The 27,427-nt window shown below is 36.7% G+C and overlaps 1 protein-coding gene and 1 long non-coding RNA gene across 3 annotated transcripts in view; one reads left to right on the top strand and one right to left on the bottom strand.

The window, feature by feature from the left end:
* Window positions 1-27,427, bottom strand: part of LOC145675645 (uncharacterized) — a 203,221-nt gene that overhangs the window by 24,943 nt on the left and 150,851 nt on the right. The window lies entirely within an intron of this gene.
* LOC145674842 (uncharacterized) overlaps window positions 1-27,427 on the top strand; it is a 94,291-nt gene that overhangs the window by 11,972 nt on the left and 54,892 nt on the right. Inside the window, exon 3 of the mRNA XM_081745070.1 lies at window positions 22,894-23,003. Within this exon, the coding sequence (XP_081601196.1) occupies window positions 22,894-23,003 (110 nt within the window). The remainder of the gene's footprint in view (window positions 1-22,893; window positions 23,004-27,427) is intronic.

Here is a 27,427-nt window from a genome sequence, read left to right as displayed (position 1 = left end):
ATGGTCCTGAGTTGTGCCGAAATACCTCCACGAATTGCATCCCTCGATGTCTCAGTTAGTACATACGATCGAAATAAGTGATATGAATATTGTATGTTTTCATGAGTTTCAGAACCGGGGGGGAAGGTTAAAAAATTAAAAAAAAACTTTAGAGGAGAAGTAGAAGAAGGATAGGTAAAAAGAGAGGAGACAGAACACTACAACTACGAAAGATAAGTGGTCGAATTTACGTATACAACATACTATAACCAAATATTCTCTTTTATGCCAAAAGGGGTTCGGCTTACCAAATAAATAGCCGAAAAAAAGATGTCTGCAAAGTCGAGACGAGTCTGTGTCCTCGATGGGATTTTCGGAAAGACAAAGGCTTTAGGGAAATCCCACCACTCACCGTATCCGGTCAACGCCCTTGCAGATCCCGGAAATTCACCGGAAGGTTAGAGAAGGCGCTAATTTAGAATTTCAAGAAAGAAAAAAATCATCCGACCTCTCGGAAACTAAAAGAATCCAGAATAGTAATGAAATTAGAGAAAAAATAGCTAAGATGTCCCTAATTAGTGATTTGCCAAAATAAAAAAAATTAAAAAAACTGAATTTTGGATCGGTGATTTCAATGACCAAACATCACCGATGGCTACCCTGCGCAGACATGCCACAGTCTGGGACGTCGTTAATTTCCATCAACTAATTAAACTGAGAAAAGAAACGAAAATACTTAAGAGGGTCATGGGTTGACGTCCGGGTACGCGAATGACATAAATATTAATTTAGTAGTGGTTGATTTAATCGGATAGACCGAACTGAGCTGTCAGCTATATGAACACTGCAACAATAAATAAGGTAAGCAACGAAAGAAAAAATAATCTCGGAGAGTCAATGAATGTTAAAGGTACAAATGACCGAACCTGTACTTTTCGATGATCACAGGATATAGCTTAATTATCATTTCTGTCAACCTTTAGAAGTAATTCCCACATGATGCTACCCTATCTGTTGAAAGGCTTAAGATCCGGGGCTGTTAGTATGAGGTACTTAAATGCGAAGTAACAATTCCCAACTACAATTTACTATCCAAGTAGCAAACTTGGTTGGATGAATGTACTGATGTAGAAGTCAAAACGTGAGATATTTTTTTTTAATAAACGTATTCATATTCTCACTCTATAATATACACTAGGCCTATCCATTTAAATATAGGTGTCATATCATCTCATTCATATTTTATATCATATTATTAATATATCATTACATTCATTCATTATTTACTCATTTTCGCGCGAAGTAATATTTTACAGACACCCTATTTCATACATTTTACACGCAGGCCATACACATATTTATATTACACACTAATAAATATATAATTATCACAATCTATCACGCTCAAACTACTACACGATAACATTCATCGAACCACGGACTCTGTTTCGAAGCACCCAAATTGTATTTACTTCGCAGTTAAAAAAATCATACGTGTATTTACTGAAAGTTAAATTGTCAACGATTAATGTATTTCTGATTTGCTGATAAAACTAAAGCAACAATGGAAATTTTCTACAGCCACGGGAAAAGAGAATTTAAAACTACATTTTGAAACAAATAGTAGCAGCATATGGACGTTACCTCTATTAAGAAAATAGGCATTCTTTATTTCAGTGGATATTTCAATTACTACTGGACCTAGCAAGCTGTAGCTTTTCAGTACAGTAAGATCTCATGCTATCTGATATGAATGTATACTCATCTGAACCGAAAACCATGTCCACGGGATGTAATTTGAGAATAAATGGCCAAAATCAAACAATCTAAATCACTAAGTCAGACGATGTCGTAATGTCAACAAACAATTGACTACCGAAAACGGACACGATGGCGTTGTAGTAGAGGCATAATTTACCGTGTACTGAAATATATACTTGTACTCATTAATCAGAAATCTAATATTTACTCTCGTTTAGTATGCTTTGAGTTAGACAAATGGTATTAAACTAATGCATGTGAACTACACTGTCCTAACCATAGAAATCACACACTCACTCAGAACTACTAACTACACACACCACTATAAATACTACACATAAAACTACTAACTAAACAAACACCATTTAATTACATGCATATTGGGGAAAAGTACTCCTTTTTGGTATATAGAGTTGGCTCTATTAAACTTTAAGGGCAAAATGAGAAGAGTTAACCCTAGGTCCAATTGACCTGACCAATTACTTGAAACAGGTTTATTGAGGGACCCTTCCCCTGAAAGGGTAAAAGGCCCTAAAACAAACAATAACTAACCCATTCCCCCGCTAGAAATGGTTCAATTTGGAAATGAATAGGAGCCCCTTTTTGTTAGCTTAAGCTGCCATTATGATAATTAGTATTACCGCTATGAAACCTACCATGTACATGCAATTATTGATTAATAAAAAAAAATCACATTTACTATACACACTATAATATATGTAAGAAACCAGGTCGTATTGTCCCTAATCCCTAACTGAATTTGAAAAGATAAAAAAAATCACTTTCCTATACTGTCTATTCTATCTGGGCAGCAAACATGGCTTCCTGCAAACCGAAATCCTGAATCAGATATTTTCCCCTGCTTTTACAATTCTCTGAACAAAAATATGTGTTTCTGGCTCCTAAATGATCACACGGCGTTTACGATGACATTTAATCGGATTTTTACTTGATTTTCACAAAAAAATTTAAGTCTTACCAGCAAATATAGAGAAGATGCTGTCCACGGCTGTACCTGCAGAATCGTCCGTGTCGGGAATGAAAACATTGCGCCGAAAACACCAGGGATTGAATTCCACCAATCAGGGCGTTTTCTAACTGCCGCGGAAATTACAAAGCGAATAGAATTTTGGTGAAATCTAGATATAACCGGATCTGAAAGTGACTATGGACTAGTGAGAGGGGGCGAGGGAAAAATTAGGTACCTGACTAAATTCTACATTGGTCTGAAATTAAGAAAATTTATGTCTAATGACGGAACTATGTTTCGGTATGACGTCAGAATGGTAAACCTTGTAACTATTCAACATGTATATGCGAAAATGGGATTTACAATTAATCAAAATATAAATAAATGTATTATTCAGTGGGAATATGGTTACTAATGAAACCTTTCGATTCATTACATTTAATTTGAAGTAAAGAGAATAAATAAATTGTGTAATTAAACCGAAATCGAATAAAAAAAATACTAGGTACAGGGTGCGTAAAAAAAGTTGCCATTACTTTCAACTGTAATGGTACATTACACTAAGTGATAGTAAATTCTACAATGCGCCAATTGTGACGGAAATACATTGTATGTTTCTAAATTTAACATAGTTTACCTTCGTGTAAGTATGATTATAGTGTACAAAATAGACGATAACCACAATGAGTGCCCAAGCTTCACTACTTATAACATAAATCACAACGTGTCGTACTCTTTATTACCAGATCCAATACTCTACTGGCTTTGAAACTGGGGAGGGTACCCCTCGGACGCATGAAAGAAAATCAGGGCGGCACTGATTACTGAAATACCACGAATTGCAAAATTATTTTTACACTCTAAAGGCATCAGATTTTTTGTTTAATTTTCAACCGCTATTAACTAATCTTTGTATGGAACAAACTGACAATTAAATATTGAGATTTTGTCTTTACTGATTTCAATATGTACTCTATGGGGCAGAAACACGGACATTCGCGAAAGCGATAAAATAAAATTGGAGGCTTTTAAGACGTGGGTATGGAGAAAAAGAGAGAATTAGCAGGGTTGAACGGAAGTTATTAGAAATAGTAGCAATAGGGCAGAGAATAAAAAATGTAGATGTAATTAAGAGAAGGAAGAGGAACTGGTTGGGACCATGGTGGAAAGACTACAAGGTGGGTGCAATGCGGTGCTAAATTCTTGTCGCTTTGGCGCATGACGTCATCTGGGTGGCAGATGGACTTTTAACTAGCGCTTCCTCGCTGGTGTCTCATACGCGAACTTCGCTTGTATTTGTATTGGTCTTCAACGGAGTGAAAATTTTAGTACAAACAGTAATTACATAAACGTAATGTAATCAATGTTTCAGCTAAGTGAACTCAAAGGAAGATATTTACAATAGAAAAAGAAACAGCAACATCAGTTCATATCAAACAACTTTGAAGCTTGAATAAACTAATATTGCTCACTACATTGTTTTCTTTCTCTCTATTTTCTTTTAACATATGAAGTAATACACTCGAGTATGTATAGGCCTGAATAGTCTAAAATGCAGTGTGCCGTTAATGCACGTTTTTATATTTATGTATGCTCAAGTATATTCTCGTAACACATTGATCGGTTTCGATTTACTATTATTATTATTATGCTTGAAAGAGAATTCTTTACAAATAAATATTGAGAATATCTCAGGAGCAAATTAATGTTTTTCGTAAACTGAGGTGCACATACGTATATTTTCGTCATGCTTGGACATTTTTTAAAGAGATTGCTCCCATATAAGTTTCATCAGAATCTCAGGGGAGGTTAAAAATTTTATTGAGCAGGGGCGCACGTATGAGAATGAAGTATATTTACGCCACGATAAATTGTATTGTTCATCATTTGTACGAAATAGAACGTTACATATACAGCTTTTTAACGTGTTCTAAAAATATATTGAAATAAAATATGTATATACAAAGCACCTCAAACAAAGAAATTGCAAGAACATAAGCGCTTATCTCATTTTGTAGTTAATTTATCTTCGTAGGACCGGGTAAAGGAGTTGATAGGGAGCAGATAGAGTGATCACACAGGACTTGACAGAATATTCACAATAAATTCGGGAAACAGTGATAAGCGCAGTTAGTACTGTTAGAGATGCTATAATGATACGTATATACTTATTGTACCGTTTTTCGATTGTACATAAAACTGAAATTATTAGTTTTGTGTTCCATGATTATGTCCCGTGGACTAACGGAGACAAACGATAAATGCAAGTGAAGGATTGTGGGAATTTTGTGGAGTATCCCGAGAAACTCACGGACACGATGTTGTCCACCACTAATTCACTTGACCGGGAAGCGAACCAATACCTCTAGCACCAGAGGTGAGCGTTCCGCCACTGAGCCATCGTGCTTCCTTGATTGTTCGAGAATCTACCATATTTCTATATTTACTGCAATCATTCTTAATTTTGTAAATCTAAAGGGATCACCTAAATATGTACAAATAATTATCCAAAGTTATAATTAAAATAAATGAAAATTTCAAAATTTAAGTGTAAAAGTGTTCCGACAATGAGCCATGACATGCGAAATGGACACTTTATTCTGTTGGCCCAATACATTGTTATATATTTTATAACCGTTAATCATTATTACGAACCTTCCATTCGTTAGTTAATTCTTGATATCGTTTAATCGAACACATTCTGAATATCACTTAAACGAACACAAAAGAATTTCCATTTGTCACTTCCAGCCGAGCATTTTCCCGTTGTCCCTTGTCACCAAGGTGACGTCACAGCTACGATAGCACTCAAGGCCACATGCGCGTGCAGCCACCTTGTAGTCTTTCCACCATGGTTGGACGTTGGCTGAAGAGGAACTGCATTATGAGGGACGTGCTAGAGAGTATGGTGGAAGGAAAGAGAGGGAGAGGGCGAAGGTGACTGTAGTTGAAGAAAGGTATTAAAACAGAAAATTGCTACATCAAAACGAAGAGACCAGCTAAGGACCACCGTAAATCGAACTTCTCAGCTGCAGCAAATAACCTGCCAATAATGGCAGAATAGCTATGATAATGATGATGGTATGTTTAGCAATATTAGCCAAAACAGAGAGAGAAAAATTAAAATAATAATGATTATAACCAAACCTCTTAATATTTTAGAATAATTTGAGTGAAAACTGAAAACGACTCAACTGTACGGTGACCATAATTTTAACAGCTGAACGAGGCAACTAAAAAGAAAGAAAGTAGTAGATCACTGTGTATGTATATTAGCATCCGGCTGACCAAAACTCAAAACTCGTTATACCACTCCACATAGGAATAAAACTATATAATGAATTACCTAAATCTGTGAAACAAATACCAAATTTGCAGTTTAAAATTCATTTTAAATTAATGTAACATTATCAGCTATTTTGTACCATAGAGGAGTAACTCAATCAAACATTTTTTTTTAAAGATAAAATTTACTTCCTGTGTCGAGCAAACGTACAAACGGCAGTAATTGAAATGTTTTGTATCGCGTAACGAAAGTATAAACTCAAGAATTCCTAAGACGGATAATTAATTGAATACATAAATTATTCCAATCGTACTTGCTTGAAGTTCCTATCCCATTCAGTAAGTCAGGTTTACTAACTTTGGAGTACCAATGTTGCCATCTCATAAAGGTGCTCACTATGTAGGGGGGAATGAGCCAATTAATTCCACGTGTTGCCCTTCGTCCACACGTCTGGAAACAAATATACGATTCCTGTTTCCACACTTAAATTGCACAACAGACTCCTCGGACGCACACGATCCTCAGAAGAGAAACTCCGTCTGTAGTAGACAGTGGCGGCGGTTGGACGTTAATAGTAAGGAAAAGGGGGGCAAGACATGATCTGAGCAATTGTATATCAATGTTAATTTCCTGGTTGTTTCTAACACTGTTTGATGAAAGGTTGTATAACTGATAGGATACTATCTTTTTTCACTTAAAATGCCGTATATCGTATATCTATTTTATTAAGTAAATTCATAAGGGAAATACAGGTAGGTACTAGCCCTTTATACTCTTAAACAACCAAAGTGTAAGAAGAGATTTGAGTTCTTGCTCATGAACATCTTAAAATTCTGTCTGAAAAATTGTGATCTGATTATTTAATAAATTTGCAAAACAAATAAATAGAAGGGATAATATTAATCATAGTAATGAATAATGAGGCTTGTTATCAGAAGGTATATTGAAACTGGGAATTAATGAACATCTTATACTTTTAATTCCACACATGCCATTAAATGAATATTTTTAGTCTTAGAAAATGAAATACAGTACCGTAAGTACTGCAAGCATATGCAATGACATTTAAAGAAATATGCAATTGCAATATTATTTGCTTTGAATTGCAATTAAAACGCAATTCCTGTAGCTTTTTTAACTCCACGGAAACACAAATAACCAACCAATACGTACTCACGCAACGGCAAATATCATATGGCACCATTTTTTTCTATGAAACAGTAGGCCTAATACATACAAAACCTTTACCAGGGTGTCCACATTCTGGGAAATAAGTGAAAGTCAGGGAAAGGTCAGGGAAGTGAAAATGTATAAGGTGAATTCAGGGAAATGGCAGATTGGTCAGGAAAAGTCAGGGAAAAATCGATTTAGGCCCATTGTTCAATTACTGAATTTATGAAATAAGGTTGATTTCTTTACTGTTACTGGGTGCAAAATGTGGTGTTTTCATTGATGATATTGAGGGAGTCAGTGTTCTCTGATATAGTTGTTGAAACTAATTTTCTGCGAGAAACACATCTAACTGCATTCTGGCATATTTGCTCAATGGGTAGACGCTGTTCTAGAAGAATTGCATGGTGCCAAGAGGATATCTGGACAAGTGGCTGAGAACGCGAAGAAATAGTATCTCCAGCTCACAGAGAAAGCTCAGACTGAAGAATTTAAGGGACACTCGAATGAATTCATAGCCAATGACAGAGATTGTATTGGACTTGAGTATTTTACTTATTCGTTGGAAATGGGAAGAACTTCATTGACTTATGGTCAGTTATGAAATTGTGTTTTATCTTCTTTCACGGAAACGCATTTTTTGAAAGTGGTTTGATAATAAATAAAGTTCTCATTGTTGAGAACTTACAAGAAGAATCTCTGGTGGCTCAACGGATCATATATGATTCTGTGATGAGAATAGGTGGATCATCAGGAGGTATGATAAATTCAGTGAGAAGTTCAATAAGACAATATCAGGTGTATTTGAAAAAGCAAAGAGACATAAATGCTGGAGACGAGAAGAGGAGAGAGAAACGGAATATTCAGCAACAGCTAAAGGAGATAGAGGAAGAAGAGAAGAAAATGAAACTGCGGAGACAACAAGAAGGATATTCAGATCAATGAAAAGAAAACTATGCGAGAAAGGATGGAAACAAATTTCTAAATGGGTTGCATTTAACAATTGCACCAGCAAGAGTATGTGTTACATAATGTGTGTGTGTGTGTATTTTTTTTAAATAATCAGTAAAATCATGTATGAACTGTTTATTACTATAGGAAATATTATAATGCTGTGTAATTGGTATTATAATGTGTAGTTTTTTTCATATCTTAAGTACTCTGTATACTGCAGACTTTCGTTTGTAACTTTACATTTTATGTAATATGTAGGCCTAATCAATATCGGCCTAATGCACATGTTTGTAAATTTACATTCCTTTGGAAAGAAAATTGAAAAAAAGAAAGAAACAGAAGCGGAAGAGAACAAGTCCAACTATGGGGAGTGTGGAGGCTGGGGTTTCTTTCTCTTTTCTATATTTTAAAGTTATTCAGGGGTCAGGGAAATCTGGAACTTTCGTCATGGAAAGTCAGGAAAAAGTCAGAGATTTTTTCTCCAAATTGTGTGGACATCCTGTTTACATTTCCAAATAAAACTATGTATATAAATTAGTGCGTCAGTTCAAAAAAGTGGGGAGCGGCCAACTGCCCCTTCTTGCCCCCCCTAATCGCCGCCCATGGTAGTAGACAACGAACACGTTTTACTGACTTTTCCAGTGTTTCCAATACTCAACCAATACCCTCGCCGCCAGGTGCCAAGCTACCACCATCTCTCGCCATGCCTGTAAGGTCTGGGTTTGTTATTTACTTCTTTTACATGCATAAAACGGGACAAATACTACTGACGGGACAGCCGGGACGCCCCGAAAACGTGACTGTCCCGGTCAAAACGGAATATATGGTTGCCCTACTCAAATGTCTATGACTTTTGTGTAAACTCAATTTATATAAATACTTTTAACCTATATCAGAAATACAAAATAACGGCATCAAACTCCGTTATTTGAAATAACTATAAAATTACTCTCACTTGTGAATATGGATTATTTATTGTTATATAATATTATATCCCTCAATCCTCGATGTGCCGTATAACTAACAAAGGAACATTATGATTTGGTGAATTCAATTGCTGAAAATGATTGCTAGCACTGGATTGAACACCAAAAGGAACAGAGAAAAAGGAGGTGTTTAGTGGCAGATAAATGAGGTCAAAGTGCGAAGATATAATGTAGAGAATGTCTAGAAATGCCATGGTAATTTTTAACAAGTAGAGCGATTGAGGTTAGTTGTTGGACATGAGCAATGCTTGTAGAGCTCCACTGAATAGGCGTAATGTGAATCATGAGGGACATCTGAAAAGACGCCATGTTGGAATTAGCGCAAGAAGAATACGTACACGTGGCCCCAGAATGTAAATTTACATCCCGGATTCCACGCATAGCACCGGCTGCGTGTCCACGGGTGGTACACGTGGCTCCCTGAAGTGAGTATGGTGTGACCACCATATGGTGTGATGGTGGTACACGTGGCAGCGACAGTGTTAAAAATACACACTAGGTTCCTTACAACAGGAGATTAGAAAGTACAAAATACCTCATCAGGGCATTCTTCTGACCATATTGGTTTTGAAGCTACCGAATTTCTAAACCGATATTACGCCTCAATCCCGCTGCTAATCTAGAATTTTGTCAATATTAGAGAAAAATGTACATGTGTAATGTCGTTTTCTTCGTGATTAATCATTTCAGCAAATAGTGCTAACCTATATTCATTATGTTAGCAGCTGTTGTCATCAGAAATAGTTCATGATTTTTCCCTACCAACTTGCAAGAGTCCTGACGAATGCGTAGTGAATTGATTTGCGTATTAAGATGTACGTCACAATTCACACTTACAGATCATTTTTTCCAAGACCAAAGTCTGACTAATAAGGTGTTAACCAACATTTTAACAAAATACCACAAATAAAATCTTGTTTCTTACCTCAGGGTCAGTGCTTTTGCTGCTCGACACTTCAAACACACACTCTGGGTAATCAAAGCTGTTGTCACCGAGCAGAAACGAGTAGAAGGACTCCTTTTCATCAGAATCAGTAATCTGTGCGGAGGTGCTCTGTGGATCTTCCTCGATCAGTGTTTCTTCCAGACATGTTTTTAGGGGGCACTGCTCCCCCGGAGGAGACCAAAATAATATGTCTATAATATAATAATAAATAGAATAGTACCAGTAGTGCCTCCCGGAATATGAAGTGTGCCGCCCCGGAACATAGTTCCTGAAAGAGACACAGTTTTAGATAGCCGCCATTTTCCTGCGGCTTCACACTTTGTTCCATACAAAATTCCGCTTATAAGGTCAGCAACAAATGTTCTTTCCATTTCATGAAATTAGTTTCTAAAATAACTTCAGAATGAAAGGACAATTTAAGTACGTTTTAGTAAATTAAAAAAATGCAATTTTCTGTACTTTCCAGCCATACCACAGTTATTCCGAAAATAAATTTTACCAAACGAAAGGAACTTTTGTTGCTGACTGTACGTTCCTTTTGAAGAAGGGTGCCACGTGACTGCGCGCGAAGGCGACGCAACATCAGCATTAACTGTTGGTGATTGAACCAAACGTTCAAGTCCAATGTACTGCACTGGTTCACATATATATTGTGAACCTGGGTTTTCTGTTATCAAAATTGAGTAGAATGTAACTCTTAGAGACTCGTAGATAACCTAGATTGCACTTGTTAATATCTGGAACTAACAGTACATTTAAATGCACCTATGATGTGCATGGGAGAGGTGTTGATAATTTGGGGATGTCCACCATTGTTTGTTTAACGGCCAAACAGAACCGTGATAAAATGAAAAACAGGTCATTGAATTAGTAAATGTGTATTCATAATAAATTGAATTTAATGTGTGTTGTGTTATTGTGTAGCATGTCTGAAAGATATTAATTCGAATGTGTGTGTCAGGCTTTGGTTGATAGGTATTATCTGTCAAAAAAGTAAATGTACACCTATTTTTCGAGTCTGGCATTCCTGCGCTCCATACGTGGAGAGTATGAGAATTAAATCAATCAAATGTTTACTGAGGGGCAAAAAGAAATGTTTAATCTGAATAAGACATTGCAGAGGGGCACAAGCTGTGAATACGAATAGTGCATAGTGTAAATAAAGGACGACACCGAAAGAGAAAGCCAGAAACAGCTGTTAAACTTAGAAAAAACAGTAAAAATTGTCGAAGTGGGAACATAAAACACAAATATAACAAATACGCCGTCAACTAATCGTTCAGAACCCAATGAACTTTTTGTAGTGGTTAAGGTGCTGGCTTACAAATGCAAAGGTCACCAGTTCGAATCTTCGGTGAGGACATTTTTAAAAAATTTTGTTAATAATACATGCAGCTCATGAGAGATGATAAAAGAGGTCGTATTTTGTTTTTCGTAGCAATTATTATTGGTAATGTTTAGTACTGATAATACTTTTCGTCTTTGCGTATTGCTTTCATTTTTTTCTTCATTTCAAACGAGAAGAATATCCGAACAAATGCCACCAAAATTCCTCATATTTTGAATGTAAACGCCATTTACAATTAGTAAAGAATAAAAATTGAACGTTCCGATGTAGCTGCAAAAAGTAAAAAGAAAAACATGGAAGTGGACCATACTCATGGTTATTAAAAATACAATTTCTACATGCCTTACACCTCCAGACCACGTTTCTACGTTAGCAAGTAAGAGGTATCTGTTTAGGTTAGGCTGGTCAATACGTTTTGCAAAGGGGCCCGGTTTAGCTCTGACGCACCACAGGTGCGAGAAGGGAGCAAAACACTTTTTCTCTCTCCCTCTGTGTGTCTATTTATCTATCTGTATATATATATATATATATAACGCTATTTGTGAATGCCATAACCACCCTAATTTTCACCGGATTGAGACGAAACTTGGCACAAACATTAATTGTTGAAATATCTTGATGAGTTCGTTAACCAGAATAATCAGAAGAAAATGTTCAAAATTGCGGCCCATCAAACTCTTAAAAACTTCCAAGGGAACCAATTTCGCCCATAAATAGGTATTCAGAAAGTTTGAATAACTTTTCCTCTTTTACTGAAATATTTGTGTGCAGGGACTTATTGAAATATTGGACCGATTAATCTCATAAAGAAGGTTCACGCCCTTTCGCTAAGGTCTGGCTTTTTTTTTTTTTTTTTTTTTTTTTGCAGGAGGGGTTATTTTCGTATCGGAACAAGATGATTGTTAGTGATGATGTGAAATTACACATTGAAAGTGAAGTAACTTGTGAAACGTGTTATTTGAAAGAATAATATATACATGTGCTTTCCCCTAACACAGAGAACTGTGAATCATGTATTTCGAGTTCGGGAGCGTGATTGGCGAGGAGTGTTATTTGATTTGCTTTTTAGTAACACATTGCATTGCAAATAAAGGTAGGCAACATTAGTGGTAAGTAAAATAATAACAATAACAATAATAATAATAATAATAATAATAATAATAATAATAATAATAATAATAGCGATGGGAGCAACGTTGGAGAGTATGCACTCATAGTACTCAGAAAAATATGCGATTTCAATGCAAAATGAACGAAGAGTCATTGTCATGGGGAGTCATGAAGCCACGGCAGAGCCCTCTTTATGCAAAATGTCGATAACTTATATCGAGAGAACAGGAGGTGATAGTGAGATGGGACCAACGCTGGATACCATGGACCCATAAGGCGCATCGAAAAAATTAGGGGGGGCGCCAGCCAGCCTTACTTATTTCCACATAATAATATAAAATTATATTGTCGAAATACACACACGATTTAGCTAGTAATATTTCATATTATTATTATTATTATCGACAGCGTCTTTTCATTACGTGTGCATGTTTGACATGAAGCCAAAGAGAAGATCCATCATTCGTAGAAAGAATAAGAATAGTCAGTTACTTTAACTGTGAACGATGGCGAAAAATACGAAAAGTGTGATTACCTGTAGCGAAAAGAAACAATACTTTATCTCAAATGGATAAGAAATCAAGCCGAGATAGATTCGAACTCGCATGGACGGCGCGACAGCCAGTTCATTGACCACTTTCTTTTAACTGACTCACCGAACGTGTTTTAGTAACTTACTTATTGCTAATTTAGTAGCAATAAGTACCTTACTTATTGCTAATTTTACTTGCTTCACTCGTTTAACTTGCTTTTTCTAATAACTTACGACAATGAAACGAACACAGAAACATCGAGGAAAGTTAAAAATCATAGATGCTTTCCCGCCGGGAATCAAACCCGGGACACCTACACCAAAGGCGCGCATGCTAGCCACTAGACCAGCGGGGAGGGCACTGCTCACTCTCTGTGTCGTGAGGGATTACGACCACTGTATTGCCAGCTATCACTTCTGTGGGTTGTATACTATGATCACATGTTTCTTCTTTGCTGGAAGAGTTAAACCTACATTCTATGTAATACATGAGGTATTTAGACCTACATGCTCTTCATATAATGTAATAAAAGGGTCATGCTGGCAATAAGAAAAAGAACATTCCTCGGACAAAACGGAAACTATTGGCATCAGAAATATTTATCTACGAGGCATGCGCAGTTGTATATTTCAGAATAGTTACTGTTTAGTTCAGTAAACGAAGAAAGGGGTATAAAAAAGCAAATATGTCGCCTCAACGAGATCGACCAGAGTTGACAGAGGCGGAAGCAGATGTGTAGTAATACAACAACTTGGTTAAATTGATAATAATTTGTTCTTTATTCTGTAGTAGATCGTATCACAACTTTACGGGAGAGCAGAGAAAGACTTACTAACACTGTCATATAGTAAGCTTTAGTAACACGATCATATAGACACAAATGGATGTAACTGTGAGTACTACAAATTGGATTTAACGAAAGCCGTTTAGATATTCAGTGGTTTGCAGGGTTGTACAAGACACAATACAATTCTTCATACCTCAGCTTCCATAGCTAGATACATACAATTTCTGGATAGATACTGAAACTGCTGTCGGACTTTAATACATGACGTATTGCAGGATACAAAATGCTTTGCATTACTTGTTTGTTTGTAGACAGCTACTAGCTTAGTGTTCTGAAAGGTTGTGTATAAACTAGGGATAGCCAATTCCGGAATTATTACTTTTCGGACTCTGGAAAGTAAAACCGGACAAATTCCGGAATTCGGAAAATTCCGATTTTGGAATAATTCCGGAATTCGAAAAAATCCGGAATTTAGAAATTTCTGATTTCGTTACATTCCGGAATTCGGAAAAATCTGATTTCTTCGAAATCCGGAGTTTTTTTGAATTCCGGAATTTTCTTAATTCCTGATTGTTTCCGAGTTCCGAAATTCTTCTGAATTCCGGAGTTTAACTGAATTCCATAATTTTCCGAAATCCAGAAAGTGAAAGTTCCGCTTCCGAAAAATGAATTTATTTTGGTTAATATGAATCGTGGTGGAAATAGGTCTTTGACCAGGTAATGGCGACTGCTTTGAAAGAAATGGGGTGTATGAGAATTCAATCTGTCATATTTGTAGTTTCGTGTGGAGAAAATACGAACTTGTGAACCAGCGGTTTAAGAACAACTCAAGTTATTAATGTAAACTTTTCCGACTTCATAAAAGAAATACGAAAGCCATTTTGAATCGAAGAAATATAACATACAAGTTTGCAAGCGGAGACAAAGAAACCTAACGTAACTAGATTAAAAACGAATCTTTTACCGCGTAGCAATCGCGGTTCAGTGGTCAAGGTGCTTGTGCGAATGCACATTGTAGTTTTTTTTACTTTAGGATTTTTGATGGCGATTGATCGGCGATAACATACGTTTTATTATATTCAGATATTTGAATACTCAGATGTTTCAATACTTGAACTATCAAATCTTCAGGAATAATAATAGTAATAATAATAAACTAATAATAATTATTATTATCTCGTAGAAATCGTTCAGGTCATACCATTACAAGCAGAAACGTGACATTTGGAAAGAATATTTTTCGGTTTGGTTTAATGTTGCTCACGAGAAGAGGAGTTTCTCATCTCGTTTCTGAAACAAATAAAATAACATGAGAATTAACATTCGAGACGGGTCAAGGCTAACTCAAAATTTTCGTCTCTCTTTGGAGATGAGAATCGAGACGAGACGAAAAATATGGTAAAAATTTCCCGTCTTGTCTCGATTCTCGAAATAGTGTATGTCCATTCTTTAAGTAACAATTGCTCTGTAGACTGAATCTCATAGGCTATTTCGTTACATTATATTTCAGAGCTCATTGAATTATGCTCTTTGTAGGTATTTTGTATCAAAGCGTTTATATTTACCTCTGCATATCCTAAAAATTAGTTTATTATATGCCTAACTGTGGCGTGATATTTAGTTATATTTATTACAGTTATTTTCCTTAAAACATACAGTAGAATACTTTCTACATAAAACTTCAGAGGAGCGTTCTAGTTTAAAATGTTGGTAGTTGCAGAGGTGTGTCTTGAAGGTACGGAACCCTTTCCCCGAAATCTCTACTTTTAAGTAAGTTTTGCCAAATCTGAACGGCAAGTTTAAAACTTTTATTATTATTATTATTATTATTATTATTATTATTATTATTATTATTATTGTTATTATTATTATTATTATTATTATTATTATTATTATTATTATATCAACACCGTGTATAATCTTTAAAAGATATACGGTTTGTATCTGAATAGTAAAAGCTAATTGATTGTCGATCTCGGTCGTCGAGAAGTCTTCAGGAGGGAAGGACATCGGTCACGTTCTCGGTTTGAGTTCCGAAGGGGCAAGTATTCGGGCTCGAGCCAAAAATTGTTAAAAGTTATAGGCTTCAGCCACACATGTTCAAAACAGCTGGGACCGGGTTTAGGCTTCTCAACGGCTCGAGCGGCTAGGCTTACAGCTCATTCACTATCGAACCGAACCGAGAAGTGAGCCGAGTCGACAGCTCACCCAACCGAGCCGATTTGAGCCATCGGCTTAGTTGAGCTGAATCGAAACGTGCCGATGGACTAGTTTCAACTTAGCTGGCTTGAACCGGTTCACATGAACCGAGTAGGGGACCCATCCCAACCGAGAAAGCTCGAGCCATCGGCTCAATTGAGCTGAGTCGATGGCTTGTTCCAACTGAGCCGGCTCGAGTCATCGGCTCATCCCAACCGTGCCGACTCGAGCTGTTCGCTCAGTTGATACGAGCCGAGCCGGTTGATATCACTACCCGAGTTGGTCTTCTGCTTGGTCTCAAGAATTCGATAGTGCAGGTCTCAGCCTTGATTTTGAGAACTACAATATATACTTATATTGGTGATTACGACATTTGAGGCTCTCTCGTAATAATAAAAGAAAAACAACTCTTGTCTTCTCCTTATCTAGACGAGACGAGATACACTAAAATTGCCCACGAGATGCACTAAAATTACGAGACGAGACGCACCCCTGTCGTGAGCAACATTAAAAGTATTCCACATTACTGCTTACATTTCTCATGGCTTTCGCTTTCCAGTCTAATCAGGCCATTATTTCAAAACGAGTTAAAACGAGCTAAACGAGCGAGCGAGCTATTATCAAACTCGACTCAACTCGAAACTCGCCCACGAAAACAGCTTGACCTTGATCGCTACGCGGTAAACGATTCGTCTTTAGTCTGGTTACGTTAAGTTTCTTTGTCTCCCCCTGCAAACTTGTATGTTATATTTCTTCGATTCAAAATGTCTTTCGTATTTCTTTTATGAAGTCGGAAAAGCTTACATCAATAACTTGAGTTTTTCTTAAACCGTAAGTTCACAAGTTTGTTTTTTCTCCACACGAAACTACAAATATGACAGATTGAATTCTCATACACCCCATTTCTTTCAAAGCAGTCGCCATTACCTGGTCAAAGACTTATTTCTGCCACGATTTATATTAACCAAAATAAATTCATTTTTCGGAAGCGGAACTTTCACTTTCCGGATTTCGGAAAAGTATGGAATTCAGTTAAACTCCCTAATTCAGAAGAATTCCGGAACTCGGGAAGAATCCGGAATTTAAAAAATTCCGGAATTGAGAAAAACTCCGGATTTCGAAAGAATCCGGATTGTTCCGAATTCCGGAATGTTAACGAAATCAGAAATTTCTAAATTCCGGATTTTTTCGAATTCCGGAATTATTCCAAAATCGGAATTTTCCGAATTCGGGAATTTGTCCGGTTTTACCTTCGGGAGTCCGAAAAGTAATAATTCCGGAATTGGCTATCTCTAGTTTATACACAACCTTTCAGAACACTAAGCTAGTAGCGGTCTACAAACAAACAAGTAATGCAAAGATTTTGTATCCTGCAATACGTCATGTATTAAAATCCGACAGCAGTTTCAGTATCTATCCAGAAATTGCATGTATCTAGCTACTGGAAGCTGAGGTATGAAGAATTGTATTGTGTCTTATACAACCCTGCAAACCACTGAATATCTAAACGGCTTTCGTTAAATCCAATTTGTAGTACTCACAGTTACATCCATTTGTGTCTATATGATCGTGTTACTAAAGCTTACTATATGACAGTGTTAGTAAGTCTTTCTCTGCTCTCCCGTAAAGTTGTGATACGATCTACTACAGAATAAAGAACAAATTATTATCAATTTAACCAAGTTGTTGTATTACTACACATCTGCTTCCGCCTCTGTCAACTCTGGTCGATCTCGTTGAGGCGACATATTTGCTTTTTTATACCCCTTTCTTCGTTTACTGAACTAAACAGTAACTATTCTGAAATATACAACTGCGCATGCCTCGTAGATAAATATTTCTGATGCCAATAGTTTCCGTTTTGTCCGAGGAATGTTCTTTTTCTTATTGCCAGCATGACCCTTTTATTACATTATATGAAGAGCATGTAGGTCTAAATACCTCATGTATTACATAGAATGTAGGTTTAACTCTTCCAGCAAAGAAGAAACATGTGATCATAGTATACAACCCACAGAAGTGATAGCTGGCAATACAGTGGTCGTAATCCCTCACGACACAGAGAGTGAGCAGTGCCCTCCCCGCTGGTCTAGTGGCTAGCATGCGCGCCTTTGGTGTAGGTGTCCCGGGTTTGATTCCCGGCGGGAAAGCATCTATGATTTTTAACTTTCCTCGATGTTTCTGTGTTCGTTTCATTGTCGTAAGTTATTAGAAAAAGCAAGTTAAACGAGTGAAGCAAGTAAAATTAGCAATAAGTAAGGTACTTATTGCTACTAAATTAGCAATAAGTAAGTTACTAAAACACGTTCGGTGAGTCAGTTAAAAGAAAGTGGTCAATGAACTGGCTGTCGCGCCGTCCATGCGAGTTCGAATCTATCTCGGCTTGATTTCTTATCCATTTGAGATAAAGTATTGTTTCTTTTCGCTACAGGTAATCACACTTTTCGTATTTTTCGCCATCGTTCACAGTTAAAGTAACTGACTATTCTTATTCTTTCTACGAATGATGGATCTTCTCTTTGGCTTCATGTCAAACATGCACACGTAATGAAAAGACGCTGTCGATAGTAATAATAATAATATGAAATATTACTAGCTAAATCGTGTGTGTATTTCGACAATATAATTTTATATTATTATGTGGAAACAAGTAAGGCTGGCTGGCGCCCCCCCTAATTTTTTCGATGCGCCTTATGGGTCCATGGTGTCCAACGTTGGTCCCATCTTACTATCACCTCCTGTTCTCTCGATATATTATAAGTTATCGACATTTTGCCTAAAGTGGGCTCTGCCGTGGCCCCATGACTCCCCATGACAATGACTCTTCGTTCATTTTGGATTGAAATCGCTTATTTTTCTGAGTACTATGTGTGCATACTGTCCAACGTTGCTCCCATCACTCAACAGTTTCCCGTTCTCTTGATATAAATTGCTATTTTGTTTGTGAGGGAGATATGGCGTTACAATCATTACGTTTGAAGAAGAATTGAGGAAGATATTGCCTTGCCACAAACAACACCTATTATTATTATTATTTGGTCTAGGAATTAATTCGTGCGGTTTTACAAAAGATGGCGTAACTAGCTTATTGTCCCATAGTTTCGTTGATCCAAACATGCGTTGAAAACTACTGTCATTGAGCATCTTGTTTAGTATATGTCAGTTGGTTGAAGCGGAAACAACAACATTTTTTATTCAACTGAAAATGGCGCATTTTGTGCCTGATAAAGTGTTTTTGCGGGGAGTTATTCTTCATTGCTTTAACATGAAGAAAAGTGCTACCGCAAGTCATCATATTTTAGTGGAAGTGTTTGGTGACCATGCTCTAGCTGAGCGAACGTGTCAGAAGTGGTTTGCATGGTTTAAAGGTGGTGATTTCAGCTTGGAAGACCAAAAGCAATTTGGAATTTGAAGATGAAGAATTGAGAGCATTGCTTGATCAGGATTCGTGTCAAACGCAGGACGAACTTGCAGAAGCGTTTGGAGTTGAGCAAACAACAGTTTCCAAACGTCTCAAAGCCATAGGAATGATTCGAAAGATGTCTTATTGGGTTTCACATGAATTGAAAAGAAAGACGTTGAAAGAAGAAAAACCGTTTGCGAATTGCTGCTTCAAAGACAGAAAAGGAAGGGATTTTTGCATCGAATTGTAACTGGTGATGAGAAGTGGATTCATTATGAGAATCCTAAACGAAAAAAGGCCTGGGTGAAGCAAGGTGAACCAAATCCTTCACAACCGAAACGAGATATTCATTGTGCAAAGGTTATGCTGTATATATGGTCGGATTTGAAACGTGTGGTGTACTACGAACTTCTGAAACTTGGTGAAACTATTAATGGACACCGCTATCGACAACAATTAATGCGTTTGAAGCAAGCTCTGGCCTGAAAACGACCAGAATGGAATAACAGGCATAATAAACTTATTTATCAAGATGATAACGCTCGACCACATGTCGCAAAACCGGTCAAAACCTATTTGGAAAATGTCGGATGGAAAGTGTTACTCCACCCGCGATATTCACCAGACACTGCTCCGTCTGACTACTATTTGATCGATTGCATGAATAACGATTTGATTGGACAGCGGTTCACTTCTTCAGAAAATATCGAAAAATGGATCTTTGATTAGATTGCGTCAAAAGATGAGGAATTCTTTCGACACGGAATCCGTAAATTGCCTGAAAGATGGGAGAAAGTAGTGGCTAGCGATGGACAATATTTTTGTTAACGTATTCATTTACTTTGTTTTTGAAATAAAGCTTCAATTTTTATTAAAAACCGCACGAATTAATTCCTAGACCAAATATTATTATTATTATTATTATTATTATTATTATTATTATTATTATTATTATTATTATTATTATTATTATTTTACTTACCGCTAATGTTGTCTACCTTTATTTGCAATGCAATGTGTTACTAAAAAGCAAATCAAATAACACTCCTCGCCAATCACGCTCCCGAACTCGAAATACATGATTCACAGTTCTCTGTGTTAGGGGAAAGCACATGTATATATTATTCTTTCAAATAACACGTTTCACAAGTTACTTCACTTTCAATGTGTAATTTCACATCATCACTAACAATCATCTTGTTCCGATACGAAAATAACCCCTCCTGCAAAAAAAAAGAAAAAAGGTAGACCGTAGCGAAAGGGCGTGAACCTTCTTTATGAGATTAATCGGTCCAATATTTCAATAAGTCCCTGCACACAAATATTTCAGTAAAAGAGGAAAAGTTATTCAAACTTTCTGAATACCTATTTATGGGCGAAATTGGTTCCCTTGGAAGTTTTTAAGAGTTTGATGGGCCGCAATTTTGAACATTTTCATCTGATTATTCTGGTTAACGAACTCATCAAGATATTTCAACAATTAATGTTTGTGCCAAGTTTCGTCTCAATCCGGTGAAAATTAGGGTGGTTATGGCATTCATAAATAGCGTTATATATATATATATATATACAGATAGATAGATAAATAGACACACAGAGGGAGAGAGAAAAAGTGTTTTGCTCCCTTCTCGCACCTGTGGTGCGTCAGAGCTAAACCGGGATCCTTTGCAAAACGTATTGACCAGCCTAACCTAAACAGAAACCTCTTACTTGCTAACGTAGAAACGTGGTCTGGAGGTGTAAGGCATGTAGAAATTGTATTTTTAATAACCATGAGTATGGTCCACTTCCATGTTTTTCTTTTTACTTTTTGCAGCTACATCGGAACGTTCAATTTTTATTCTTTACTAATTGTAAATGGCGTTTACATTCAAAATATGAGGAATTTTGGTGGCATTTGTTCGGATATTCTTCTCTTTTGAAATGAAGAAAAAAATGAAAGCAATACGCAAAGACAAAAAGTATTATCAGTACTAAACATTACCAATAATAATTGCTACGAAAAACAAAATACGACCTCTTTTATCATCTCTCATGAGCTGCATGTATTATTAACAAAATTTTTTAAAAATGTCCTCACCGAAGATTCGAACTGGTGACCTTTGCATTTCTAGGCCAGCACCTTAACCACTACACCAAGATCATGGCATGGTGAACGATTAGTTGTCGGCGTATTTGTTATATTTGTGTTTTATGTTCCCACTTCAACAATTTTTACTGTTTTTTCTAAGTTTAACAGCTGTTTCTGCTTTCTCTTTCGGTGTCGTCCTTTATTTACACTATGCACTATTCGTATTCACAGCTTGTGCCCCTCTGCAATGTCTTATTCAGATTAAACATTTCTTTTTGCCCCTCAGTAAACATTTGATTGATTTAATTCTCATACTCTCCACGGATGGAGCGCAGGAATGCCAGACTCGAAAAATAGGTGTACATTTACTCTTCTGACAGATAATACATACCTTCACCCCGCGCCGTGTGAATCACCTGGTGATTGAAACAACGTATTCAGCTTCAGCTTTCTGCAGAGTATTAATCTCAAACTTCTAATACGTTAAATATACTATTGAGTAAATGAAGTTTTCTCGTTAGTAGGGTGGTGGCACTTGGAGGAATTTTTTGACTTACTGAGCATGCGCAAATTATTCCGGTTCCTGCTCCAGTTCCGAATCCTGTTCCAATTCCGGTTCCTGTTCCGGTTCCGACTCCGACTCCGGTTCATGTTCCAGTTCCAGCACCAGTTCCGATTACGCAACGAGTAGCCTTTTACGACCCCTTTTTTTCAAGACTATGGCCTATTATAGAAATTACACAAGAAAGGCTACAAGCAGCAACCCCTAGAGTGGGTTACAATGAACATATATTCTAACACCAACTCTAGAAAGACTATGAGCACATGCAGAAATTACACAGACTACAAAGGCTAGGCGTATTTCGCAACCCCTAGAGAGAACTATGAACACATATTCCAACTTCTATTGAACATAGTAGAAATTACATTCAGTATAGAAAGGCTATGACCACATGCAGAAAGGATGTGTTTACGATCCCTAAAACACATACAATGTCTACCAGTATTTGTGTGAAAAAAAAGACTATGGCAACATAATACAGCAGAGATTGTTCTCCCGTTTCCTCCCACTTTCTTCATTCCACCATTTCATTCATTTCTCATAATCCCCGTTTCCTTTAGTCTAACCGGCATAACCGTGGGACGGTTGCTCATTTCATTTAGAGCAGAGATTAAAAAATAACACCACCATTTAACAACATAGCATATGTCTGGTTATTCAAACACACACACACACATACATGGATTACGGAGAACTTAATCCCGCTTCATTGACGACCTGTCTCATAAAACCTCACTACTGAAAGGAAGTTAAAAAATCAAATCAAATTAATACGAAAATGTTCATCAATAAGTTTGCTTTTCTGAAATATTATTTATTTCATTGCAGGTACAGAAAACTGGCATTAAAATGGCATCCAGACAAAAATCCAGATAATCCAGACGAAGCAAATAAACGATTCAAGGAAATCTCACAAGCGTTTCAAGTCTTGTCAGACGGTATTCTTTGTTTAGGTTCTTTATTTTTATAAATCTTTACAGTTTAACTTAATTTACACTCACCAAATTGGCGTGCTTAATAATGTTATTTAATAATATATATATATATAGGTAACCAAGAACATTCTGTCGCTTTTTCACTTACCACTTTCGAACATCGATAGGTCACCTAAGACGTACCTGGAAGATCAAACATAGTCCCCATCAACATCAACGACCTTCTCCCAATGTTCTGGAAGGCCATGTATTCCATTGCGGTAGAACTTGGTGGGCGTGAAGCGAAGAAGGTACCAAGTGCATTTTAGACATCTACTAGGGAATTGAACTATCGTCATCAAAGATGATTGTCCAAGGAATGGAACAGGTGATAATCAGACGGTGCAATGTCCGGGGAGTATGATGATGCATTAGTGTTTCCCATCCAAGGCGTAAAATAGTGTTCCAAGTCATTCTAGTCACGTGGGGCTTAGCGTTGTCCTGTAACAGGAGGACCCCTCCAGAATTTAGAGTTTTCTTGAACACGGCTCAACTGCTGACAGTACACAGTTGTATTGATTCTCTGACCAGCTGGTAGCAGTTCCCGATGCAGTTGCCGCGAGCAACACACAGGAAGACCTTCTTCTGGTGCAGTGCTGGTTTTGGTTGTTTTGGAACCGGTTCATGGGATGCTAATCAATCATGACGGCGCTTTAGAGCTTCGTAAGGGACTCACTTCTCATCACATCTCAACATCCTGTCCAGAAATGGCTCCTTCAGAGGAGACAACAACGAAACACAGGTGTCTGCTCGCGTTGCTCTCTGGCTCGGAGTCAAATCATGTGAGACTCATCAACCCAACTTGTAGTGCTTCCCAAGTTAATGCAGGTGCCTCCGAATGGTTTCTCCACTCACACTGAATCGTAGCTCCATTACTGTTAGATATTGCAAATATAATGTTTAGTTTTGTGTCTGGCAACAGTGGAGTTTTTTTTGTGTGTATTCGCTAGAAGAAGAAGAAGAGAGACAGACTGCCTCGTGCAAAGAGATGTGTGCTAAAATGGTAAAATAATTAAAAACGTTCTTGTTTGTATTATTAATATTTAGATTAAATAAAACCATCAAATAATCAAGTTTCTGTGCATCATACTCCCAATTTTTAACAGGTTATGGGCCCAGACACGAGAGCATTGTAGTAAGTGAAACGTGCAACTAGCGATTGTGACTGTTCTCACTTGAAATTTGTTGAAGTTGGTTGTCGCCGATAATAAAGTACTGTTGTTGTGAAAAAGTATTGTGTCGCTGGGACAATGGAAAGTCAAAAATTAATGTTAAAAGGGCAGTCTAACTGGAGTGTATGGAAGTTTCAGACTACAGTAGTGCTGAAATCTAGAGGGTTGTATGATGCAGTTACAGGAATAGAACCTAAGCAAGAAGATGGTAAAAGCGCGGCAGTATTTGAAAAAGAACTTAAAGAATTCAAGATAAGGGATAGCAAAGCACAGGAGTTGTTAGTGACGTCTGTAGAAGAGCAAGTGTTGTCACATTTACTAACGTGTAATAGTGCAAGGGATATGTGGGAAAAGCTTCTGTCAGTGTACGAAAAAAAATCTGAAGTGTCTCTTCATCTGCTGCAGCAGCAATTTTTCAATCTTAAATTTGACGGTGAAAGTGTAGCTGATTTTATTTCAAAGATCCAGGACATTTGTTCTAGGCTGAAATCTATGGGTGAAAACGTTTCAGATAATATGCAGATTACGAAGATACTAATGTCTCTGCCGGAGGAGTATAAATTTCTAGCCACTGCGTGGGAGTCGGTACCAGCAGAGGAACAGTCTGTGAATGAACTCATTTCAAGATTAATGGTGGAAGAAGAAAGGTTGAAGAATTCAAGATCTATAGATTGCAGTGAGGAAACTGGAACTCGTGCTTTTGGAGCCAAGGCTGGATACGAAAAAAAAAAAAAAATCACCGGTACCAGAGAGAAAGTCAGAAATAGTGATTCAGCAACCGGTAGTACTTCAAGAAGTGCAAGGTCAAATATAAAGTGTTTTTTGTGTGGTGGTGCCCATTTTAAGCGTCATTGTCCACTGCAGCAAAGTGAAAAGGATAAACCCGTGTGTAATTTTTGCAAAAAACCTGGTCACATATTTAAAAATTGCTTTGTAAGGTTGGGAAAAGAGAAGGGAGGTCGCAAAAACAAAACGTCATCAAATGCATTCGTGTCCGCTTATGTCAGTGGAGAAGTAAACAGTGCAGATTGGTTTGTAGATAGTGGTGCAACAGAGCACATGTGTTGTAAGAAAGAAATGTTTGCCACTTACAAAAGTTTAAATGTACTCCCATGCGCAAAAAAAAAAAAAAGCGCGTATACTGTAACTCAAGATTTTTCGCATTTATTCCATTTTCCTTACGTTTATGGGTAAAATTCAGTTATTAGTATGTGGAGATAATAGAAAGCAATTCATCTAAGGAGATATTTCCAAAAAATATAATAAAATAATAAAAATATAAGCAAAAAACAAAATTATGCTCGGTTTTGTGTATACTGGCAACGATGATTTCTAGGGATTTTTTCAGTAGCAGATCACAATTGCGGAGGGAATTCAGTAGGGGAATCGAGAAATTGGATCAAGGAACTGGATACTGGACTAAAATGTTGCATTTATTGGTCAAAACCTAGTGTGTAGATTGCCTGCCAAATATAAATTAGCTTCTGTAACTAAGATGTCGTACGAAAATATAGAAGTAAACAGAAAAACTCTTATCTTAAGGTTCGAAGCGATACGGACCATGGTTATGAAGATTATTTCTTTAAAAAAAAAGGAGCTAACACCATATAGCCTCCGTGGTTCGGTGGGTAGAGTGGCGGAGTCGTAGTTATTTTACAATTTTGACACCATCGAATCCCATCCCATTTCTTTTTCTTTTATTTCTTTTCTTTTTTTTTTACAATACATTATAATTTTCATGTTAATAAGAACCGAAGCAATATAATAAGGACAACTTACTGATATTTTGCCGTAATGACGTATTTATCCAGGATTAGAGAACTATTGTTAATAGCTATTGTTTTCTGTTCATGCTGTTGTATAGTTTCTCTCATCCTGTTTTCTTGGGGAAAAAACAATTTTGTCTCCAACGAAGTGTGAAGGATATATACGGACAGAAAAAGACATTTTAGCACCAAACGTGATTTATCGTGATGAAGTGGACTAGTTTGCCATTATTAAAAAAAAAAATGAAGTTGGCTTTTCTTTAGGTTTTAGCTAAAAAAAAATATATTTTTCTTTATAAGACTATACTTTATGAGGCAAGGTGTGTGATCATACCCACAAATTTAGCTAGGGAGTGAAAGATAATTGTTTATACAAACATTTTACAGATTTAGGTGCGTGAAACATCAATACACCATGGTCTCGCTTATCCGACCATCATTTGTTCCACATACCATATGATCCGATATATCATTGCAAATAGCACCAATCGGCAAGAAGATCTGCAAGTTGTGGTCTTAATCTATTTTTCATGCTGTGGAGTCTATCGCCTAGCGCGCCCGTCTACACCTTGACTCATACGTCTATCATTCAGTGCAGACACGTATCCAGGTTTTCTATTCGGAGGGGGCCCAACACGAATCCTCGTAAGCACGTAATTCTAATGTTTTTAAATATCAATAATAATAATAATAATAATAATAATAATAATAATAATAATAATAATAATAATAATAATAATAATAATAATGCAACAGTTCTGTACTTCTCTTAAACTTTTTCCTACTTTTCATTTATAAACCGGTTTATTTTGGAAACTGCATTATAGCACAAACAAAATGAAACATATTTTTGAGAGAAATGTAACTAAAGAAAACTGTCTGCTACGTATATCACATAACAAAAATAGCAAGAAGACATGGAGTGTATCGTTCTAATATATTAAAGTTAAAAACAGAACGGAAACGAAATGTTAATCCTATTTAAAACTGTTCTTTAATTCCACCTGTGGTATAATGGGATTATGGTATGTTTTTAGAATTATAACAAGACAACAGCACGTTGCCCAAAGTTTGGACACTGACTACTAGTAAACTGATATAAAAGAACCTCAAAAGGGTAAAGGCAAGTTTATTAAAAAGTGCTTGAGTTTCGGAGAGAGACAGCTCTCAGGCCCTCACGCTGGATACGTCCCTGATTCAGTGCAGTGCAGTTATTTGTTATAAAACATTATTATTAGATGCGTAATATGTAAAATTATATCATAAGTTTTACTTTTAATAGGTCTTTTCTTAACACATCCATATTATCCAGCGTTCTGCCTGCCTGTTTATGTCGGATAAGCGAAACTCTACTGTATTTCCAAAGCTAGCATATACATGAACTAGAATTGTATCGTCCTAGAACAGACAATAGTCTGAAATGCTTATATTAAAAGGCTGGAATAAAAAA

Source organism: Thermobia domestica, chromosome 18, assembly GCF_964235325.1.
Source record: "Thermobia domestica chromosome 18, izTheDome1.hap1.1, whole genome shotgun sequence".
NCBI classification, from domain to species: domain Eukaryota; kingdom Metazoa; phylum Arthropoda; class Insecta; order Zygentoma; family Lepismatidae; genus Thermobia; species Thermobia domestica.
Note: the sequence above shows the minus strand (reverse complement) of the source record. Positions and strands in the feature narration are given on the sequence as shown.